This window comes from Nannobrachium achirus, assembly GCF_963921795.1.
Source record: "Nannobrachium achirus genome assembly, chromosome: 10".
In the NCBI taxonomy this organism is placed as follows: domain Eukaryota; kingdom Metazoa; phylum Chordata; class Actinopteri; order Myctophiformes; family Myctophidae; genus Nannobrachium; species Nannobrachium achirus.
Window position 1 is genome coordinate 29,849,733 of NC_137819.1, and position 19,763 is coordinate 29,869,495.

The 19,763-nt window shown below is 43.8% G+C and overlaps 1 protein-coding gene across 1 annotated transcript in view; it reads right to left on the reverse strand.

Moving 5' to 3' along the window:
- Positions 1–19,763, reverse strand: part of myo1g (myosin IG) — a 56,108-nt gene that overhangs the window by 13,724 nt on the left and 22,621 nt on the right. The window contains exons 12-20 of the mRNA XM_080735803.1: positions 19,385–19,459; positions 18,854–18,986; positions 17,053–17,219; positions 15,437–15,644; positions 12,553–12,776; positions 11,787–11,931; positions 9,746–9,850; positions 8,843–8,965; positions 4,655–4,812 (exon numbers count right to left, since the gene is read on the reverse strand). Coding sequence (XP_080591929.1) covers positions 4,655–4,812; positions 8,843–8,965; positions 9,746–9,850; positions 11,787–11,931; positions 12,553–12,776; positions 15,437–15,644; positions 17,053–17,219; positions 18,854–18,986; positions 19,385–19,459 — 1,338 coding nt within the window. The remainder of the gene's footprint in view (positions 1–4,654; positions 4,813–8,842; positions 8,966–9,745; positions 9,851–11,786; positions 11,932–12,552; positions 12,777–15,436; positions 15,645–17,052; positions 17,220–18,853; positions 18,987–19,384; positions 19,460–19,763) is intronic.

Genomic DNA, 19,763 nt, shown 5'->3' on the forward strand with positions numbered 1-19,763 from the left:
CGCTGATAAGCCAAACTCCTTTTTTTTTAAACCTCCTTTTGTTATGGTGAAATGTGAGCTCACCTGCATCGCGTTTCATTCCATTCATGTGTTTATCGTGCGCTTGCCCAGGCCTTACGTCCTGGGCATAAATATAACGATTGCATTCACCACGGCTACGTAACTCGCGCGGCCGGCGGAGCGCCGCGCGAGTTACGTAGGCGAGTTGCGGGCACTCGCGCCTGCGGCGCTCGGGCGTGAAGAGCAGGACCAAGGTCCGCTGGCCTTCGCTTGCAATGTCGTGGACAATAACTGTGACATATAACCATTGTATTGCTAAAAATAAGGAGGCTACTCTGTTTCCTTAACGAGACGGCAGAAGATCACTACGGTAGGAGACCCGGGCAGTACATTTGCGTTTGCCTTATCAGCGTTTGCCTTATCAGCGTTTGACTTAGAGGGATTTCCCCGTCTCTAGCTCAAGGGTCTTCAACAGGGGGTCCTCAGAGTTACTACAGTGGGTCCTCCTCCAAATCCTTGTGTGATAGAAAAGTTTTTTCTCCTTTTTTATATCAACCATTTGAACCCTAAAGAAGAGGTTTGGTGTAGAGGGGAAAAACAGCAGGCTAAGTACAGAGTGAAAGGTCAAGTTTATTAAGTAGTCTTACTGGTGTGTGGCCACCCACACACTGAAAAGGGTCAGAATGAGAGGCTGCAAAATGTGGCACGCACAGGCTAATACAGTACTGCTCCACTGACTGTTTCCTCCCCTGACCAACATCCTACACGTGTAAACTGAAAAGACTTGTACGTGACTCCCACGGCCCTGATGATCAGCTTCCAGGCAGAGGGAAAGTAGAGGAGCACGTGAGTGTGTGTGTGTGTGTGTGTGTGTGTGTGTGTGTGTGTGTGTGTGTGTTCTCAATTCTTTTAAAGCAAAGTTAAAGAACTTTCTGTTTGCCGCTGCCTTTTTCTGAGAATTTCTTTTTTGTCTCCACCAGCCGAAGGCATGGGGGAGAGTATGTTTTCCCTTCCGTCCGTCCGTGCGTGCGTGCGTCCGTCCGTCCGTCCGTGCGTCCTCGCAGTTTGTGAGAGCCTAATCTCAGTCGCCGTTGGCCCGGACGCTGCCAAAGTGAGCACACACACTCCCTGGATGCCAATCTAGAACCTCTGCCCTAAATTTTTCAAATGGGCCTTTTCTAGCGCCAACTAGTGGCCGATGTTTGCTAAACACATTTCGGTGCACTACTCTTACAGATTTTGTCCAAAAATCCTACAAATCGGTAGGCAATATCTCGACAGTCATGTGATCGACACGGATCTGTCTGATTTTGCATATTCCACCCTGATTGGCTAAGATTGGCTTCCAAAGTTTGTGGGATTGAGCCGTTTTGAACAAAATGCCTCAAATCACAAACGCAAAGTGCAATTATCATGAAATCGCGCACACACGTTCCCACTAGGCAGAGGAAGAAATGCCACTTAATTTTTTTTTAATCAGCCTCATGGTGGCGCTATAACAGCCCGATTTGTGGTTTTACCTATAACTCCACCGATCAGTTTCAAACTTTGTAAGCGCACTCCCTAGAGGCTAAGGATAAACCTTTGCCCTGCATTTTTCACATCAGCCTTTTATAGCGCCACCTTTGGGCCGACTTATGTAAAACACATTTTTGGATATTACTCCTTGAGATTTTATCCAAAAATCATGCAAATCGGTACACAGTATCTCTATAGTCATGTGATCAAGTCCGATCCGTCTGATATTTCATATTCCATCCTGATTGGCTAATATTAGCTTCCAAAGTTTGCAGGATTGCTCCGTTTTTGAACAAAATGCCTCAAATCATCAACGCAGCTTGCGATTACCGTGACATTTGCCACACATATTCCCACTAGGTCAAGGAACAAATGCTACCTTTTTAACATTGTCCTGTTATAGCGCCACCAGCAGGTAGACTTTAGCAAAACACATTTTTGGAACACAATGCTTGAAATCATGCATGCAGCGTCCGATTGCCATGAAAGATCTAAGGTGAAGAACATATGCCACCCTTTTTACATTGGCCTATTATACAGTAGCACCACCAGGACGCACGGCCTGGTGGAGACCTGTGCTCGGAAGAGCACTGCTTCTAGTTTGTCTTCTGCGCTGTAACTTAATTTTCGTAGTTTTCGGTTTTATTTGAATTTCTCACATTCAAATGTCCTTTTGGGATGTCTCAATGTTTCATGTTTTGTGTGAGGCACTTTGCCTTGTTGATGAAATAATGTGTACCCCAATACCCATACACTTTGCCTTGCGTTTGTGTGCGTAAGTGTGTCTGTTGCACACATTGTCATACACCCCTCTCCTCAAAAAAACACACACACACACACACACACACACACACACACACACACACACACACACACACACACACACACACACACACACACACACACACACACACACACACACACGCTTCCCACACCACGCTTAACGGAGCTCACGTCTGACTTTGTCTCGATATCTCCTTTTGACTAGGAGCCCGTAGGGGTCAAGACCCCGGCATTCACCCCCAGATGGTGGCACAAAGACAGGCGGAGGCAACACAGCAGCACGCCGCTCGGCCTCAGCTCCATGACGCCCGCTCCGCCTGCCCGCCTCCCACCCTGCCAGAGCCAGGCAGCTGCCACAGGGGTCCCAAATGACACCAATTCCCTCCCCCCAGTGGTGGAAAAAGAACTAAAAATGTTTACTAGAGCAAAAGTTTCAATACCGCAATGTAGAAAAAGTTTCCTTGAGTGAAAGTACAAAAATGTTGGCATCAAAATATACTTAAAGTACCCAAAGTAAAAGTACTCATTATGCAAAATGTCCCATTTCAAGTTTTCAAAATGTATATAAATCTATTTAAAATGGCCTAAATGTACAAGGGTTGAATCGGTTAATGTTTTGTAATAATAATAATCAGAATCTACAAAGTAACTAGTATCTAAGGTTTTCACATAATTGTAGTGGAGTAAAAGTACACTATTTGAAAATAGGTACTCAAAATTGTACTCAAGTGCAGTACTTTAGTACTTAGTTACTTTGCGCCACTGCTCCCAACCTGCCAGAGCCAGGCAGCTGCCACAGGGTCCCAAATGACACTGATTCCCTCCCCCCAAACCAAACACAGAGCAAAAGTCTAAGACATATACTCACACATGGGGAACGCTGTCATAAAACTCACAAAAGCTTCCCCGCAAAACCCCAGGACCGGCCATGCAAAAACACCCCCTTATAGACAAGAGTCATAAAAGTGAGACCCCACACACAATAAAATCTGCAGTGTTAACGTGTCCACATTTGTAGCTCTCAGAGTTAAATCAACGCGGAGGATTTAATTGGGTGAAAGAAACACGACAGCTGCATTGATAATGTGGACGATTCCACAGACAACCTTTTTATGTTGTGTTAGGTTTTTGGAATGGGCACCATGATGAAACCTGCATGGGAGATATGGTCTAGTACGTGTGTGTCTGTGTTTGTGTTGTATTGAGTCCGTATGATCCTGAATGGATTTGGGGGGGATTAAAAGACTTAGGGAACCAATCAATTTAGACAGAGAACTATTTCAGTAGGCTTATGACGACACGTGTGCACAGCCACGCGGGCACACATGCACACATGCATTCACACACACATGCAAAATGAGGTGGACACACAAAAAGATATGTGCAGCATTTCGAGCTTGTGGATTTGCTACTTTTGATGCTTTTGTGCGACGCTGGCGTAGTATGATCAAGTAGGACGTTAATTCACGAAAAAACGTGGTTAGAATATGGAGATGAGAGGTTTCTGCCCGACAGCAAGTTAAGCAACAATATATTCATACTTGGGGGTTGTGTTTCTACCACATCATGTGTCATCAAAGCCTAAGCCCATTAACCTAGCATGACAATGAAGTAAATGATATTCCTGGCATTTATCACTGTCATAGTTGTCTGCGTCTGTTTCCTGCAGTGAATAACTGGCGTGAAATGAATTGGCGGCGGTGACATTTGGTCATGTGTGAATCTGATCTATCAACAATGTTTATAAATCTGTTTCACATGCATCACAGTCAGACAAATTTGGATGGCACAACCCTCGAGTGTTCACACCGAGTGCATGCACGCACCCACCCATGTGTGTGTGTGTGTGTGTGTGTGTGTGTGTGTGTGTGTGTGTGTGTGTGAGAGAGTGTGTGTGTGTGTGTGTGTGTGTGTTTGTATAATCTGTATATCACCCCCAAAATGACTTTTTTTTTCTTATCGATTACTCATCCCATGGAGACTTGAGTTCAATAATATATATTATATATATATATATATATATATATATTCTTTTTCTTTTTTTCATTTCGCATTCCTATGACAATAATTTGATTATAATAAATGTAGCCCCATTGATTCCAGGGACTGTTCCAGGGACCCCTCAAACATAAATGTTTCAGAAATATTAAAATCTTTTAAATTTGTATTCAAGATTTCTCTATTTTTGAATAGCCCTTCTATTTTTGATTATCCGAAGTATAAAATAGGGTTAAACAGGTTAAACTAATTTTGAAGCCATCTGCTGGGGGGACGCCCTGGGACCCCCTGAAGGACCCCTGAAGAACAGCTTGTCTATGGAGAGGTTTCATTGTGAGAACAGGGCACCGCTCACCGTGTGAAGTGGTCGACCAGCGTGCCCACCAGCTCGCCCACGCGGTCCAGGTTGGGGCACAGCTCCCCTCGCTGTAGGCACAGCACCATGTCATCCTGGGAGGTTGTGTGCAGCGCCACCATCTGGTCAGCCCCGCTGGTCACGCTCAATCCCGTTAACTACACAGGGGACAAACCAAGAACATAAGAGCAATGGTTCCCAAAATATTTTTTTAGCTCAAGACCCGAAAGAGAAATTAGATGTTTGCCTTGGACCCAAATTAGTGAAAATAGCAGATCTACAAGCTCAAAACGCTTCACGCCGCGTTGTGAGCTTGTCGTGTGAACAGTTGGACTAATATGTGTGTAGTTCATTTTTGTATGCATCTTTGTATTCCTGCGAAACACTTTTTCTCCTGCATATGAACTGTAATATGTGCTGAAATATGTGCTGTACAAATACAAATTTGACTTGACAGTGACAGGTGTCTGTCTGGCTGGTAATTTACTTACATATAATCTACATACAGAACCTGCATAATATCCAGTACATAGGTCAATATTAGTTCGGCATAACACAATACAACAAGGATTATCCTGGACCAAAAGCAGGTTAGGAATAGGAATGATGTCAAACAGATTAGTTTGGTCTAATTTAAGTGGGGTGGTGTAATTCTTCCCACCGCGCACGTGTGTAGGGAAAGGGGGTCATGAGTTGTGGCCCAGTTGGAACTATGCATGCACAGACTTAGAAGGGCAAGCAGAGCAAGACGAAGAGAGAGGGGAGGGGGGAGGCGGACAGAGAGACCAAGAGAGAGATAGTTGGAGGATGGAAAAGAGAGAGGTAAGGGGGGGGTGGCAGACAGAGAGAACAAGAGATAGTTGGAGGATGGAGAAGAGAGAGGGAAGGGGGGAGACCAAGAGAGAGTCGGAGTATGGAGAAGAGAAAGACAGCCAGAGATAGAGCGGGAGGGTGAAAGACAAAAGAAGGTGAAGCTACCGGTACACAATAGATTGTAGAAAGAGATAGAAGGGAGAAAGGAAGAAAGCGCATGGCACTAAGCCTCTTATAGCTGGCTGGGATGAGCCCACTACAAACACAGGTTAATCCACTCCAGAGGGGCCCACGGGGCTGTCCTTCCTTGTGTTGTCAGGACAGTGGTTCTGGGACAACCTGTCCTTCAACGCTATACGGAACACTGCTGAGGTTAGGTGGGAGCATAATATATACCGGATATGACAGTGTCATACTCATCAAAGCAGGGATAATCAGCTCTCGCTGGTTTAAGTACAGGGACGTGCTGGGCCCCTGATTCAGCCCGAGAAAAAGAGTTGGAGAGGCCCTCATTGCGCGCTATAGAGAGATCTCTCTCTATAGCGCTGCTGCTACTCGTCGTTGTGGAAACCTTGTATGTCCAAAACCGTTTGTTTTGTATTAAACTAGTGAAAACAGCCGATCTACAAGCACACAACGCCTCGCGGTGCGAGGCGTTGTGTGCTTGTAGATCTGCTGTTTTCACTACTTTTGTGCGACGGCCTTGTATGATGAAGCAGGGCTTTGCTTTGCGAAAAAAATTACAAATTTGAAACTTACGAGGTTTCTGCCCGACAGTGACAATTTACTTTGTTGGCCGCCCAGCCCCCAAAATGGAACGAAGGCCGTAATTTTATTTTAAATTTTTTCCTAATGGCCGGCCTGGACCGGCCTGGAATGAACCGGCCGTTCGGGAGTTGTCCCGCTTTTCCCAATAGCCAGCACGTCCCTGTTTAAGTACAATGTTATGCTACAACAGGTTTGGACAACTTGTGCCTGTCCCGATTTTGAGTCGCCACAAAACCTGTGATTATCCAGAAATTCCATAGAATGATAATACATTCCATTTAAAATGTGTATTACTAATAGGGATGGAGCTTGTTAATCTTTATTGATAACGAGCACCTTATCGATCATACTTATTGAGCCGGGCTTTTATCGAGCCCACTATTGAGCGTTTTTTCTAAACAGAACTGGTATCTTTTTTTATTTGCCAGTTGTTGTGACCAGGCCTGGAATTTCATCATTTTAGGGGCAAGGCCACTTGGCCTTTGGAGTTGTCTATTTTTTGAGGGCACAAAGGCCAAATACCAGGGCTTGAAGGCCATCAAATAAAACAAGATTTTAGTCCATTGAAAGAATTTGTTGAATTTAAGGGTTATGTAATATGTGGTACAGAGGGGCATTAAGGCCACTGTGGCCTCAGGTCATGCCATTTCTTTGAGGGGCACAAGGCCAAACTGAGGGGCAACGGTGGCCATGGCCTTCATGGCCTCCATGAAATTCCTGCCCTGGTTGTGACTGTGAGTTTGTGGCTGACCACCATCTATGAAGATGACAATTGACAAACGTAACAAATATTATCATCAAATATCATTAAAACAATCATTCATTAGTGTGCAGTAAGGCAAATGGATTTATATTATGAATGGTACTGTAATAATTTCTTGATCGCCTCTTGTCTTGATTGTTTAAACATGATGTCATGGGCCGCAATGCTCGATAACAAGCGTGATAAGCCCAAAGCTTATTGATACTGGGTACTCAATACATGTGTTATCGAGTTTGTAGCAGGCCCTTGTTTCGAGCTCCATCCCTAATTACTAACACACATCAGTAACAACAAATCAATAACACACTTAAGAGGCCATTATCAATTTGTCCCATTCTTCCATAGCATTTTCTCAACAAGGTTACCTTTCCAACACCAAGATAAAAAAGTGCCGGGCACCCCTATGTTATGTCACACTCCATTGAGTCACGAGGGACGATGTGAGGCAAGAGCTGAACTATTTCAAAATCTCAAGTCTCACTCTGACCTAATATCAACTCCATTTTGAGCTTCGGCGCTTAATGGTATAGGCTATCTTTAGCCTTTCTACTGCCGTGCATAATGACTGTTTTTAACCCTCTGGCATTGTTGCTTTGTCTCTCTAGAATTGTTCTTGGAAAGTCAATGCTGTCTCGTTATGTTATGCAGGTTTCATGTTTTTAGCTCAAATGATTTTGTACTGTGCTTATTGAACATGCATGTCATAACATGCATGATCTCTTCCATCAGGGAAATTATTCTAAATAAGCAGATAGGCTTCTTCGTTTTCTTTGTAGGTTTCCTTTTTGAGCGGTGGTTACACCGTCTCCTATACGTGGCCGTGTGTGTATGCGTCCGTCCGTCCGTCCGTCCGTGTGTGTGTGTCTGTATGTAGCCTGCAGGCCTGCAGTACCTTTTATGACCACACATGTTAAGGGAGGGGCGCTGTTGTTCAGGCCAGGCCAGACCAGGCACACACACACACACACACACACAGGGGGGAAGGGGGGGGAAGGGGGGGGGGGGTAAACCACCGCTCAGTTCACACGGGTGTGATTTTTTGTACTGCGCTAATTCTGCTCTCTGCAGAATCGCCCAGTCACATTTGTCCTAATCTCTCGAGACAGACTCTGATAGCTACGCAGATGAAGAGGAACAAACGAAGTGGGCGTTTCCTTTTATTTGACTATGGTTAGCCAGATTGCATTTGCCCAGGCTCTCTGTGCCTAACTCTCTCTCTCTTTAACTTAACCCCCCAACCCCTTCTTAGATATTAGATATTAGATATTTCTCCTCTGCTCCCATGAGTCCCCTTGTCCTTCAAAGCCCAGGCCCCTGTCAGATACCTGATCCAATTTCTCAGATCAGTGCATGATGCTGCTGCAACCACAGTGTGACCACAGACACTAACGCATACACACAGTACGTGGCCACAGAGAGTAGCGTCGCCGGACCATCTCACTCCCTAACCGCTACTGAGGAATGTAGGTCAGACGAAACCAACCGTCTCTCCATTGACCTCTCCCTCCCACAACAGCTGTGTTACCAACATTCACCTGAATGCTTTAATGTAATGCCACTGCAGTGAGCGTAATTGAATGGGCCTACGTATACAAAATGCTTACGTGTGACCCATAAGTCCCATGTAGCCTATATAGAAATGTAGACCTTTGTTAATATCGCTGAGCGATCCGGTGAACATTCTGATTACGAGACAGTCCCTTAGCTACGGCCGCCCGCAATATTAACTGATATTTGCATCATTAAGCAAGTGTGACAAGAAGCTGGGTGGCTGAGCCGGTGTGTTGGTGGGTCTGCGTCATTGTCTGTGTCTTTATGAGTCCGTCGTACATGAGCGTACTTACGACGTCTAAGGGAATCCTTTTCAGAACTTTGTACTGCTTCTTTGGCCCCAGTTCGTAGATGTTCTTGTCCGTGAGAAGCAATACACGGTCTGTAGTTTTGTTGAAAACAAGACCACAGATTACCTAAGATTGGAGGAGTAGGGGAGAGAGAGAGAGGATGAAATGAAACAGAATCACATTTATTCAGGCTCATCTTACCAATACCCATATTTTCAGAGTACTTCTAACAAGTAAGTTTTTGGCTTGCCAACATTTTCTTTACTGACAGCAAAAAAGAGACTTCATACAAAGACTATGAATACCAAGAGAGAATGTTCTATTGAATCTATTAAAGCTGTATTTCTTTCCTTGTTTTTAGTTCTTATTCTTTTTCATCCATCTACAGTATCAGTGTCCTCATATGGTCTAATAGGCTTTGTTTTAAGTGGTCCCTAGCATTTTGGTGGAGGCCCTTTTTCGGATAAGGAAAAAATATGTTCATTATTACCCACTGCTGCAGTGAACTGATAAGCATACTTTCCGCACAAGGTATAATAACGTACAAATCTATGACTTAACTCCAACTGATTTATGACGTTATTTTCCAATCTAAAACTTGGGGTATTAAAAACTTGGGCTAAGGCTGAAATTAGTTTAAAATCATATGACTTGTAATTAAGCCTGGATGATTAACAACTCCGTTCTCACTCCCCCTGCTGTGATCTTTATTTGGGCAAGTAATGTCGGAAGACAGACTCATAATGCGCAACAGCTTTATAATGGGCGTTGTGAGCAGCCGGAGGCAGGGGGCTAAATGTCGGTGTGAAAAAAACAACCCAAAAGGCTAAATTGAAGACACAAAAGACTGAAACTCCTCGTGGCAACAAGCAGACACTGCAATGTGTGCACAAATTCAATACGTACTTTCCTACAGAAGCCAGAGAAGAGGACCTGGCTGTACTGGTCTTTGTTCCTCAGATCCTTGGACGCCCTGATGAAGTTGTGGCTGGTCTGAGGGCAGTCCCTCGCCTGCATGGAAACCAAAGACCGCCGTATTACATGAAGCAGACTGCTGCCACCAACTTCTGATGGGATAGGATTGCATCTCCTCGTTAGTCATAAAACTCTCCATAACCTCCCACAGACTCTTTCAAGCCATATAACGCTCTGATTCTATAAGGGAGCAGATCAAAGCTGCGGGCCTCGGGGCTGCCGTTACCAGACACCGCCTCTGACGGGCCTTTGGAAGCAGGAACGTGGTTGTGCTGATACTAGAGCCCCTTTATGACAAGTACAGTGGGAGCAATGAAAGAGTGAAACCTGACACTGTGTCAAACGATGCTCCGATAAAACGGACGACTGCGTAAAAGCAAAGGGTCGCTCAGGTCAGATTATTTGAGTGGTAGTACAGTTAATCAGTGTGAAAAGTAGGCCCACAATTATGGCGAACTGTCTCACTGTATCAAAGTCTAAAATAAATATGCTTTGATGTTAATTCATCGGGCAATTCACTATAGATAATCTGTCCTGACAGAGGTCCAAATACTAAAGACTTTGTTTGTGCATTAAATGCACAAACAAAGTCTTTTAAAGCATTTGGAAATAAATAAATGCATTTTATTTATTAATTTAGACTTGCCCGTAAATAATAAACCAGGCTTTGTCTTTGTTGACTAATGCTTTGCATGGTGAGCTGGAGGCAGTGAAGATGAGCCGCCTCAAAGTCACGGGCAGCAGGGGTGTCGCACCACATTCTGGGCCCTGAGTACAATGATTCACTGTGGCGCCCCTGTGCTTTAACTATTGAAAAATAGCAGATATACAAGCTCGCAGCGCGGCACTAGCTTGTAGATCTGCTATTTTTGAAAAATCATGAAAATCTTTAAATAATTCAAATCCTTCTAAGGTTTTTTTTTTAAAAAACCTATGTTTCGATGTCAGTGGAGCTCAAACCTTTTCATGTGAAGGACCCCCAAAATGGTATGTATTTCGCCACGGACCCCCATCTCCAAATATTGAGTTCCAGGGACTCCCCAGAAGCAAAATTTGAGTTACAAAATACATATATTCAAAGATTTGCACACATTTTCCACGACTTTTCAAAAATAGCAGATCCACAAGCTCGCAGCGCTGCACTCTGTGCCGCGCTGTAAGCTTGTATATCTGCTATTTTTCAATAGCTAAAGTATAAAATAATTAAGGCCCCTTGGGCCCTAGTAACCACCTTGGGCCCTAGTAACTCAGTCCCACTTTCCTACCCCTTGTGACGCCCCTGACGGGCAGACTGAAGGAATGACGCGTGGCTTCCAGCAGTCATGTTCACGGCACCTCAAGGCATCTCTCATGCCACCAACCCCACATTAACCCCCGGAATGAGCCCAGCATGAAACCCATTAGAGCGGGGCCGTGTTCATAAGTGCCGTCAGCCTGACCTTATCATCAGTCATACTGCTGCTGTTTACTCTCGAGCTCATCACATGTATAAATGATGCATTCATTTGAATGGGATTCTGTGACTGTGACTGATGTCATCCTATTCGGAAACTACGTTTACTGTGTCAGAACGGACAGATCTGCTGTATATCACTATTGTGCCCTCAAGATCAGTGGTTCTCAAACTTTGAAATTTGAAGTTCTCCCCTTAACGTTGACAGTGTACAAATGGAACCCTGTCACGGTCCATTTCTACACTGTCAAAGTTACAGTTACAGACTTGTAAGGGTCAATTTAGACCCCCATAAAGGAACCTAGAGAGTTCCTGAAATCCACATTTAGAACCACTGCTCTGATTTCCCTGCAACTCTACAAAATTCCTAAAAAAGTTGTATATGGGAAATATATTGCAACAAAGTAACGCTTGCTATGCATCAACATGCTGAATTGTGGAGCAAAATGCAAAGCATGTTAATGACAGGATTGCTTTGGTCTGTCTTGTGTCGAGTTGTGTGCTTGTGTCACATATTACATTGGAAAGGTAGTCTCGTTCCCAGGCTCGCCCAATGCCCCAGTCCTTCCTCTCTCCAGCCAGAGCGCCCATGGCTGCCACCTTGGCCCGCACCTCTGCCATGTCAGATGGAGGGATGTTCTTCACGATCTGCCTCGCCCACCACCTGACAACGGGAGTAAAAAAAAAAAAGGGAAGTGGAGTGGAGTTAGCCTGGTTCCAGCCCATAGACCCGCCCACTCTCAGAGTGGACTGTTTCTCTGGTCTGGAATTGTGTTCATAATAAGTGATTTCTGGAGCCGAAGTGACGGCTCCTCCAATTAGCGCAGGGGGTGGGGGTGGGTTTAACAAATAACCAATCCGTGCCGTCAAAGTCCCTCCCCTCCAGAAACCGCTCAAACAGGGCACAATGTCAGACTCAAGCTTCAGCTGAGTCTGAAATCAGGCTAGAAGTGGAGTAACATCAAAGATGCATCAAGGAAACACCGTAGGTGTACTACTGATACAACTTAACGGCCCAAAATAAACTTTAGCTGCAATGACAAACATACCCAATCCCAGCCTCAAATACAAACACGCACGCATGTACTCATGCAGGAGTGGACGGACAAACAGCGTGTACATGCACACACACACACACACACACACGCACGCACTCACACACGCACGCACAAACACACACTCCACCCAAACCTAAATGACATTTCTGCAGTTGCTATTATTAAACAGAATTTGCATATAGATGTCCAATCTCCTTACATGCATTAAATATTGAATAAGTTCTGACCTACGATGCAGCATAGCTGTGATGCTGTGGAACTGAGCCAGTGAAGCGGGAGGGGAGGGCCACTCCACACTCTTTCCGTAGTCGGCCATCGTGCGCACGTTAGCAAATCTGCTCTCCACCTCCCAGAAGTGGGCCTTGACCTTGTAGCGCTTATAGCAGCCCATGATGTGGTAAATGGCTCTCATGCGCCGGCACCTCATGCGGGCCAGAGCCCCACGCCAAACCTAGACGATGGGGTTTGAGAGAGAGAGAGGCAGGAAAGGCAAGGGAAGCAACGGAAAAACAGACAGTAAACATGAGGGGATAAGTGAAAAATGTAATGAAAGCAGTGGCGTGAGAGGGGAGAGAGAGGTTTCAGTGAAGCTTGCATCGCATTAAACATTCACATGCCCTGGCACAAGACCAGTAGACACTCCTGCTGCATTGGATACAAACATATACTTCATTGAAGGAGCAGACCTAATTTTAGATTAATCCAAAGTAGGTCATGGGAAAGTCGAAAAACAGCTACTGTAGGGCGTTTCACGATGCACAAGAAATAATTAATTTTACATATAACTATATATATATATATATATATATATCCTCTGATTGCATTAATTATCTCAATTATTGTTACTGTGATTTGCTGTCTCTGATTTCATTTGGCAGACGAATTACAGTCAAACGTAACTGACAGCCTTATTAATCAGACAGAGTACAATTTCTTTCTTTTTTCTTCCTCCAGCAGTCTGACTAAGATGTGGATGAGGATAACAGTGATGCTGATGTGATGAAGTGAGAACTGATACTCATCTTGTCTTCATCTAATAAAAATCACACCCGTGTGAAGTGGAGCTGTGTGTGTGTGTGTGTGTGTGTGTGTGTGTGTGTGTGTGTGTGTGTGTGTGTGTGTGTGTGTGTGTGGATCATGTGTACCGATTTTTGTGACATTTGAAGAAAATATGTAGGAAAAGGAGCAAAAAGTGTGTTTTGGAGAAAATTCAAGATGGCGGAAAATCTATCGTGGCGCAAATCCCATGGCCTATATGGGGAGATGCGTCATGACCCAAGGAATCCAGGGAAAAAATATTTTTAATTTTCCGACCTACGGTTCAAGAGTTACAGGCCAAAACGTAAAGTGGGGTGTTATGGCGCCACCATGCAGCCAAATGACACAATTATTTTTTATTTAATCCTTGAAATCATTATGAACCTCCTCTCCAAGTCTTGAAACTCTAGCCCCTATGGTTTGCGAGAGACAAATAATTGAATGTGAGTTTTTGCGATTCCCATTATAAGTCAATGGGGAAAATTAATTCACTAATAAATTAATATCAATGAAACTATAGAACCTTTCTCTTAGAAAAGTAATAGCCCACGATTCCCGAGTAAGCCGGTCGATTTGACATATGGCGCGAGTGTGTGGTGGCAAAACTGTGGGACTAGTGGCGTGCCGAAGTTTAGGAAGTTCAGGCTACATACAGACACACACACAGACAGACAGACAGACAGACAGACAGACACACAGACCCACACAGCCACGTATAGGGAGCCTGTGCTTCACACAGCTCCAAAAATCACACCCGTGTGAAGTGGAGCTGTGTGTGTGTGTGTGTGTGTGTGTGTGTGTGTGTGTGTGTGTGTGTGTGTGTGTGTGTGTGTGTGTGTGTGTGTGTGTGTGTGTGTGTGTGTGTGTGGATCATGTGTACCGATTTTTGTGACATTTGAAGAAAATATGTAGGAAAAGGAGCAAAAAGTGTGTTTTGGAGAAAATTCAAGATGGCGGAAAATCTATCATGGCGCAAATGGGCGTGGCCTATATGGGGAGATGCGTCATGACCCAAGGAATCCAGGGAAAAAATATTTTTAATTTTCCGACCTACGGTTCAAGAGTTACAGGCCAAAACGTAAAGTGGGGTGTTATAGCGCCACCATGAGGCCAAATGACACAATTATTTTTTATTTAATCCTTGAAATCATTATGAACCTCCTCTCCAAGTCTTGAAACTGTAGCCCCTGTGGTTTGCGAGAGACAAATAATTGAATGTGAGTTTTTGCGATTCCCATTCTAAGTCAATGGGGAAAATTAATTCACTAATAAATTAATATCAATTAAACTATAGAACCTTTCTCTTATAAAAGTAATAGCCCACGATTCCCGAGTAAGCCGGTCGATTTGACATATGGCGCGAGTGTTTGGTGGCAAAACTGTGGGACTAGTGGCGTGCCGAAGTTTAGGAAGTTCAGGCTACATACACACACACAGACAGACACACAGACAGACAGACACACAGACAGACCCACACAGCCACGTATAGGGAGCTGCACACAGCTCCAAAAATGATTTGTTTGTCGATGTGATATAGATAATAATTGATATTTCCAATATTTTATTTTGGGCTATTAATGTCTTCATTTGAATGATGCTTAAAAATATGTTTGTTTTACTAAAGGCATCGAAATAAGTTAAGTAAAATAATCATGAACTAACATACTAGAGCAGCGCTAGTCAACCTGCGGCCCGTGGGCCGCATGCGGCCCCTACGCAGCATGTCTGTGCGGCCCATCATGGTCATACCAATAAAAATATATTTTGTATACTTTCAGTGTTCACAAATCATTTCTGTTTCTCTCCAAAACCACTAGGAAACAATTTTATGTCTTATTTTATACAATACCTTTTTTTTGCTATTTTGTTTGTTCCAAAAGAAGAAACTTCATAATTTCATTGATCATTCCATGACAATCTTTTTGTTCAATGAGGTTTGGCCTTAGATGGAAATGTGGCTGTTTTCTGTGTGTTTCCTACATTTTTAGACATGTATTGTGTTACAAAATCATTGTCTAAACGTCCAAAATAGGACCGTCATTGTTAGCTTACGGCCCTTTGACTTTTTGTCACCTTCTGTATGAAGAGCACAAGGATTGGGATGAGAGCAGTCCTCTCCTGCTCCAGCGAAAAGAGCGACCGTGGCGTTCGGACAAACAGCTTAGTGTGTCCGTAGGCCACATCGTCTTGGAAACCATGCTGGGTGACGATAGCTTCCACGGCCTCCCTGTCTGTGGCCATCAAGTGGTTCGGCCATGTGTATTCACATGTCATTTTATACCTACAGGGTACAAAGGAAAGAAGGAGTCAAGAATCAAATTGTAGTCTATTCATATTCATATCATTCGTCCAACTAATGCTCATATAAAATGGTACCAATTCTTCCAAGAGGAGGGCTGTGGGTTCAGAAACCTACCTACCAGTGACATCATCGTTAGGAATGTTTTGGTCATTTCAAATAACATTTCTAACTTTTTCTACTTTTGCCATCTTTTTCAAAAAAATGAATGCAAGACCCATGGCTTCTATTTCAGCTTTCTAAATTCCCAGGAAGAGAAAGGCTGTAGTTTCTATTAGTTTGGAATCCCCATCGATGATGTCATTGGTAGACAGGTTTCTGATCTTCTCCATATACCGTAGCCCACTAAGGAGACGCAGAGTGAGTTGGCGAATATTATGCCATCTTATAATGAGCATTAGTAATGACCAAATATATGAGCATAAGTTTGAAAATTGGTGAAGTGATCCTTTAAGTGTTATGAAAGCCTTCCAGTTCCAGCATTGTTACTGTCAGTGTCTATATGTCGGGCTCATGTGAACAGTTATAGCATAGTCATAGTCTTGTGTACTATAGTACAGAGGTTCTCAACCTTTTCAGGCTGCAACCTCCAAAATAATCATATTTGAACTGGGGACCCCGCACCCTGACGAGCACTAAGAGTTGAGGCATTACATTTTGTATAACACAGTTCTATTGTGAAAATGTCTGCCTCTAATATTTGACAATTTGGCCAATGTTTAATTTGTCATTTTAGAGGTATTAAATTGTCACTTTAGAAATGTGCAGATACCCTCTATACCAGTGTTTCTCAATCTTTTTTGGCTTGAGTACCCCCTTTCCCTGATTTCTGAATCCAAGTATCCCCTTTACCCAACAACATTTTGCTCATAAAACTGCAAAATTGCAAAAGTTTCAAACAGTGTTTCCTGAGCACTGAGCAGATTTATTTTCAACACTGTGGCCAAAACATTTCAGTCCAGTTTTCATATCAATAACTATAAAACGTTCAAGCACATCCCAGGTGCCTGGTACTATTTAATATGGGGTAGCAACTCTCAGGCTCACACCAATGTCTCCATGTATCATCATTAAACATAACATATTTTTCCCCCTCCTAATTCAATGTTTTTTAATTCTTTAACTATGAATAATATCTTTTTTGGGGGCATTTTCCCGAGTACCCCCTGCAGTACCTCTGCGTACCCCTAGGGGTACACGTACCCCCATTTGAGAAACACTGCTCTATACAATTAAACGTTATGTTGGTTTGTTTACTGTTTGAGTGAGGAAACAATATTGCACATTAAGTTAATCACCTGGGGACCCCCCAAAATAATTTGGGGACGGAGAACCACTGCTATAGTAAATGGCCAAGAAGATGGCTAGTGCTAGTGACCTCATTCCTCACCTCTGCAGAAAGCGTGCATATAGTTGTCGGTAGGCGAAGCCTGCCCTGCGTACCCTGACGTTCTCCAGCAGGCCCAGGTAGGCCACCTGGTGCTGGCAACGAGCGTCGTCAAATAGCACCGGAGACTTATTCTCATTAGGCTTCACACAGCGCACATAGTAGGGCTCCTGAAACACAGGACAAAAGAACATGTCTTTGTAATGTCTTTGTGGTTAGAATGTAGTTCAGACTCCTTCACACTGAGAGAACTGAAACATTTCAGACAGAAAGAGAAAGAGAGAGAGAGACCATTACACATAAACTGACTGCAATGACCTTTATAATCAGACAAAATAATTACGCACCAGCTACAGTAAGAAGCCATGTTTCCTGACAACATTTAACAGCACATTAAACAGCATATTCATTTTTAGAAGATCACAGTCTATGTGTTGTTTTGCAGCTGGATTCCAACAGGGACACATTTTCTCACTTGGCAAAAATCACTTTGGGAGTCTTGGGACACCCAAAGAAAGGAGACTGTGTCCATGTTTCGTTCACTTTCACCCAAGACACAATCTGAACGATATGCCTGGTATGACCCCTGTCAATGCCGCTTGGCAGTTTCAATGATACACGTGTAAGCACACCCCTAACCTCAGCTCGATTCAGTGGAGGCTCAACAAAAATGGTAAAGCTAGTCAGATGAAGAGATTGGTCACAGTTACTCCCACACAGAGACTGTGGGAGAAAGCACCCATGCTCTCATTCAGCGTGATCTATAAAAATGTTGCCAGGGGAGTCTCCCCCCTCATTTTTCCTCCGCCACATGGAGATGTTTCAGCAGCGCGCGGCGACAGTAGGTCATCCCAGAACAACAGCAGGAAATGTCAGACCTCCGTCAATGGAGCTGAGAGCGACGTGAGCGCCATGCTGTGCATTCCTTTCCTTCTCCATAAACAAACAACCAGACAGGATGGGAATTAGTGACCTACAAATCTGTTGCTCTCTGACCCAGAGGAGCACATCAGTATATACAAATCACATACGGTACTTCCACTTGGCTGTGTTCCAAGAAGAGCAAGAAGAGATTCAGATAAGCACTAGAAAGCCCAACTCTTTCTACGCGTGCACCGGCCTCAGGCGAGTAACAGTAAAGTAAACCAAAAGGCAGATCTGGGTCAATGTTAAACACTGAAATCAACAACAAAACAAACAACAACAAGAAAAAAGGCTGGTGCCACTGATTTGCCAACTGTTGCAAAGCAACAGGATTCAGAGTGATAGTAGTAGAGAAAGCAACAAATCAACTACCTAGCACTATGGTAATGCACACACCTTTTGGTGTGTGCATTATGTCCTGCAAAAGCATCATACTTGAATGTAAAGATGGAAGAACAACGTTAATCTAACAAAGTGTAAAAATGGGCCTGTACGTTTTTTTCTTGGAGTTTTACAGTGTGTAAATCATGGCAAAAGCAATTATCACTTTGTTAAATTGCATCTACAGTACTGTTTTTCTTGGTGTTTTCATATACCGGTAAGTAAAAATTGCACCTCAGGGTGCAAATACTGCCCCCCATACCAACGTCTCTCCATTCCTTGAAATTATGTCTATTATGTAGTCTTGACCTTGATTATGATCTTAACCTTTGATCTTTGATTATGACCAAGTTTCGTGAAAATCAGCTCGTCTGTTCTCAAGTTATTTTGCTCACAGAAACACAGACATGTGCGCAGACAAGACCCATTACATCCGCTGCATGCCACACCTGCATGTGGGCAGCAGGGAATTCAGGATGTGACATCAAGCATCACTGACCTTGCAAGCCAGTTTATCCACCAGGGCCACGATGGAGTTCTTAAAGAGGGTGCCTGCAGTCTGGGGTCGCTTGGTCACCTCTGTGATGCCAAGCTGGCCATCTGGCCACATCTCCTTCAGGGCTGGATTGGAACTGAGAGAGAGAGAGAGAGAGCGAGAGAGAGAGGGAGAGAGAGAGAGAGAGAGAGAGATGGAATAGAGAACATTTTAAAAGGAGGCCAAAGAGTGCAGAAAGGACATCATTGAATAATGAATGGGGGTACAGACTACAGAGTAAAATCCTGAGCGTTAATTTGTCCCAAAGAATCTGGTTCCATTTGTACGCTATAATGAGTCCAATTAACACTCAGGATTCCTCTGTGTAGCAGGGGAGCAAGAGATGAGGAGGTGTTGAATAAAGTGATGGAAAGTCATTTTCACTCATCCCAGTTTCTGAAACTGGCGTGAAACCTCGTGTTGTTGGCCTGTTGGGAGACAGAAATGATGTTGTGGATGCATTTGGCACCTGTTATACATATTGTATATTATTACCTGTTATACATGAGACGCTTGAAATCTTGGAAAAGCAGGTCCTTGTTCTTGTCCAAAAAGCCCTCGACAGAATACCTGAAATGGACATAAATGAGATAAAAGTCAATACATGTGACAGTGAGAGCGTTACATTTGGCTACGGCTAGGAGATTCCAGGCTGAAGAGCAGTCAACTGAAGTGGTGCGCCACAAAATAGAGACAGGGTCGTAAAATAACACCATAGCTCATGTACAGTAATCATAAGGTACATTCAATGAATCGGGTCAGCTGACCCCTTTTTTCTTCCATTAGTATTGCTACATAATGCTAAGTGGACAAGTGCACATTTTTAGTGGACCAAGCAGCAAAGCTGTTGGAAACGGTCAGGGTTATTCTAGTG